General features: G+C 34.8%; 1 protein-coding gene across 1 annotated transcript; it reads right to left on the bottom strand.

Moving 5' to 3' along the window:
* Positions 1-1433: 1433 nt before the first annotated feature.
* On the bottom strand, positions 1434-3177 carry LOC131330939 (uncharacterized). Its single transcript, XM_058364699.1, has 3 exons — positions 3043-3177; positions 2749-2970; positions 1434-2037 (listed from the first exon to the last, which is right to left on the bottom strand). The coding sequence occupies exons 2-3, from the start codon at positions 2800-2802 to the stop codon at positions 1711-1713; spliced, it is 381 nt and encodes a 126-aa protein (XP_058220682.1). The 5' UTR covers positions 2803-2970; positions 3043-3177; the 3' UTR covers positions 1434-1710.
* Positions 3178-4246: the final 1069 nt, after the last annotated feature.

Below are 4246 nucleotides of genomic sequence, written 5' to 3'. Positions count from 1 at the left end.
TAATTGATGACAAAAAATTTCGTCGTCAAAAAGTACAATAAGTGACGAAAAAATTTTCGTCACAAATTATTCACTTTTTGGTGACCAAATATTTCGTCATCAAAAGGCAATATAGGTGACGAAAAGTAGATTTCGTCACCAGGTAGAAATCCTCGACAACTTTTAGTCGACAAATTAGTTTTCGTCACCTATATAATTTGTGACGAAAAACATGCAATTTGTGACGATTTTCAGTCGTCGCCCAATGCAAATTTTCTTGTAGTGAGATAATATTAATGAAGCACATGATATAGTCTACTAGAGAAAAAATTAATGCATTCCGCCCCATTACGCTTAACTTTTATTATTTTTTAAGATTTTATCGTTATAAAAATAAAAAAAAAGACGTTCGGTGCTTTTGTGTCAAAATTTTGTAAATTATTGATTCTTTGGACAAAAATTGAAAAAAATAATTTCTTCTACTTTTATCCAAATATTTTTAGAAATATCAAATTTGAGGCAACCAAAGCCAACTTTGTAAACTTTTTTTTTGGGCTAAAAATGGGTTATTATCCGAAATATTTGGGTAAAATTATTATTTTTTCCTTTTTTCCGATTCCTATCGTCGAACGTAATTTTTTTGGAATAACGAGAGAACCTCCAAAAAAAACTTTGTGCATAGTGGGTGTTTGGGAGCCTACTTTTAATTGGCTTTTCATTTTTTTTTTCCCTTTTAATCAATTTGAATCTGGTAGAGTGTTTTGATAATATATGCATAATGCATTTTGTAATTTGATAGTGTTTGAGAGATATGTGATGAAAATGAATCATGACCTGATTTTTAAACATGTCGACCTTCTTTATTTATTATGGGATATAATGTGTATAAATAATGGTTTAATCAATTTTTAAAAATAATTTTTAAATTTTTCCCATTTTTTAGATATATTAGCACACACAAAAGTTTTTGCACCCCTTATATATTAAAAAATATGGTTATCGATGCGGAAAAATTATTTTTCTGATCATTTGATTATACATGGTAGTAATGAATTTTTTGCTCTAAAGCTTTTCAATGAGCATAATAAGAGATCCTTAAAACCAAATATAGACGATAATTTGGGCTTTTCTCCTCTTACACTAATCAAAAGTGAAAAATGAAAAGTAGAAATGTAATTCTTTCCCTATTTCTCACTTTTCGTCTCTAACCTTAAAAACAGAGAGTTTTGCCAGCACCCAGAAATTGAAAATGAGAAGCCTCACATCAAGACGGATCAATAATCTACAAAAATTTGTGCACAATTCTTCAAGTACTTATATTTAACCTTTTTTTGTGAATTATTAAATTTTTTTGTTGGTATTTTTAAAATGGGGGTGGCACTTGCCACCAAGCAGAACTATAAAAGCAGAAACTATAACAGCAAACTATAACAGCCAACATACCAATCTGAAAAACTAGATAGCTTTAATAAGTTACAAAGTGCGGACATGGACAAAAAACATCTCAATCCTGACACTTCTTGGAAGTTCAACTAAATCCACTAATTGCATGAATATATAAAACAAAAAATTGCACCAAATCTGTCAATCAACCACACTAAATCAATTAACCATTCCATTACTTATATATGAGTTCATTGAAACGAGTTTGAAAAGGATAAATGAATTCTACTAACCAGTCAATCATTAGATGATGTTTCAGCACTCCCAACATGTCCAGTGTACCCTTTTTCAATGAGAAAGAAACTCCATCATGCTAGCATTTATCTTCTGCTGCTGCCTATTTGCCTCCAAAAGTTTCTCAATGGTGTCATTTTGTGACTCTATTTTCATCTCGAGGCATGACGCGTATTCATGGGTCGTGGTAGAGGAGGAAGGCCTCAAGCCAAGTGCTTTCAAGGCAGTTTCAGATGTGGTCCTAATAGATGACGAAGGCCTTAAGCCAAGTCCTTTCACATAACCTGGTCTCTGTTTCAGCACCGTGACGGACATCTGCTCCCCTATTAATGGGGTAGCACCTTCCTGATTAAGTACAGCATCCACTCGAACCATTTCCTCCTGCCATTTTTTATGAATTGAAACAACATAAGTAAATTGAAACGCTGATTTTCTATCCACAAAAATTACTTGATATACGTACATAGTATGGCATTTTGGAGCAAGCCACTTCCCCGTGTCGTCATTATAATGAGTGGATTTATAGAACTCCGGCAATTTAGGTAGTTGACCCTCATTTTTTAGAGCCTGAGATGTTATTTCATATTCAAGGGGTTAATTTAGCATGCCAATGAGCTTATCAAACGTAAAGAGAGAAACAAAAAAACACACATGTTCATGTACTCTAACTGCTAGAGACTTCGTCCCGCATCTATGCTTTGTCTTGTTACTGCGTCTATTTTCTATATTTTTCTCTGATCGAAGCTACAAGCACCAACAACCAACAAAAATAAGAAAACTCAGTACTTGTAACATAGAAATGAGCCCATGCTTAAATGGTAGGAACCAAATGGGCACATGAACATCCACGTAAAGGAAAACTAGTACAAACCAAGCTACAACAAGGCAAACCAGCCAAAGCTAAGATGACAGTTTTTCTTAAAGATCAACTACAAAATATTGTGGTATGTTATCCAAGTCTAAGTGCATAGTCACTCCATGGTCAACTCTCAAGGACTAATACTTGATTCAAGTTTTAGAGTGTTCTTTAACTATCATGAGTGCCCAAACATTGAAACAAGTACAATATAGAATGGTAAAAGTTTTGGTTACCAGCCAATCTTTGTTTGTCCACTTCTTTTCAATCAAACGAGTCCATTGCTCCATGGCAATTTGAGGAGGTGGGTGACTTCTTGCATACGCTTCCCCCTTGGTTGCTTTAAGCTTTTTGAATTTCTCATACAACCTATGGGTGTAATCACTCAATCTCCGCCCACACTTTGATGTTATTGCCTTGTTGACATCAATTGGATCTCCTTCAAAGTCAAACTGATCCTATAAAAAGATTTTGCAGTAATCATTAACTATGTACTATCAGTTACAAAAATAAATAGGTATTGCAAGTACCTTTAGGGATTGAAGCAAAGGTGCCTTAATACCCTCATCCACAGCCTTCCAGCTTTTAACACTTAGGTCTTCTACTTGTGCACGAACCTCAACACCAATCTTAGAGGCCAATTTAAAAGCGTAAGTCCCCACCGGAGCACGTTACTCTGGTGGGATGGGAACAAGTAGTTTCCCTTTGTTTTCAACAAGTCTTTGGAGTTCTAGTCTGTGTGATATGCCACGTCCGCGTCTATTAGGAGCTACTTTAATGGCACAATAGTATTATTTAGTTATTCAATGGAAAAAATTAAACTTAAACTATCCCCATCAATGGAGCTTCAGCATCTTATCAGCACTACTAACTGCAGCTGCCTCACTTTGTATTTCTACATTGTGAGGTAGTGAGGGCTGGGACTCAACTATAAGATGTGGTGTTGAACGAGTCATCCTCTCAAAGACACGAGTCGAGTCATGCTGGAGCTCAACTTCTGATCTTGTTGGTCCACTCGGTGGTATCTGTTGGAGCTAACATAACACAATACAAAAAAAGTATAAGTACTACATAAAACAAAATAGAGTAAAGCCACAAACACAAAAACACTCATTATATATATCATTTATATTGTACCTCGTGTTCAAGAGAATCCAAGGACTCATCGTCATTGGCGTCCTTAATACTTGGTGGCATATAGTCAAGATCATCTACCCCATTCCTAGTACCCCTTCTCTTCTCATTCGTACAGTTTGGCAAAGATGAACCCCTCAAATCAGCTAGTATACGGTCAATCCCAGCAGCCTTTAGTCTCGCATTGTTCTCCTTCATTCTCTCATCTCTTGCCATCTCATATTTGGTTTTCTTCATAGTTGCTAGAGAACATGGTTTGATGAAGTTTTTCTTCCCATTCGCCATTTTGTTATTGCAACTACAAGGCATAAAAGGACATAGCATGATAACAAATAATATAATCATATAAACATAATCAATTAATGATAGCTTAATAACAAAAAAAAAAATGCAACTCCTGTCCATGTCTGATGACAAACATAATCAATTAATGAAAGCTTAATAACAAAAAAAAAATCTCTATCAATTCAAATCAGTATCAAAGAGAAATATGCAACTCCAAAATTTTACAGCAAACATATTTATTCATATTGGGCAGCATAATATTTTATCAATAGAATAGCAGCTGTCTGCTACTAGCAGCAGCAGCAAACAGCATCA

Source organism: Rhododendron vialii, chromosome 6a, assembly GCF_030253575.1.
Source record: "Rhododendron vialii isolate Sample 1 chromosome 6a, ASM3025357v1".
Lineage (NCBI taxonomy): Eukaryota > Viridiplantae > Streptophyta > Magnoliopsida > Ericales > Ericaceae > Rhododendron > Rhododendron vialii.
Note: the sequence above shows the minus strand (reverse complement) of the source record. Positions and strands in the feature narration are given on the sequence as shown.

Bases quoted from the DNA above. Each gene is read 5' to 3' on its own strand.
- LOC131330939 (XM_058364699.1), bottom strand. From the start codon at position 2,802: ATGGAGCAATGGACTCGTTTGATTGAAAAGAAGTGGACAAACAAAGAT. The intron at 2,038-2,748 runs GTAACCAAAACT...AAAAAATGGCAG, and splicing joins GGACAAACAAAGATTGGCTG to GAGGAAATGGTTCGAGTGGA.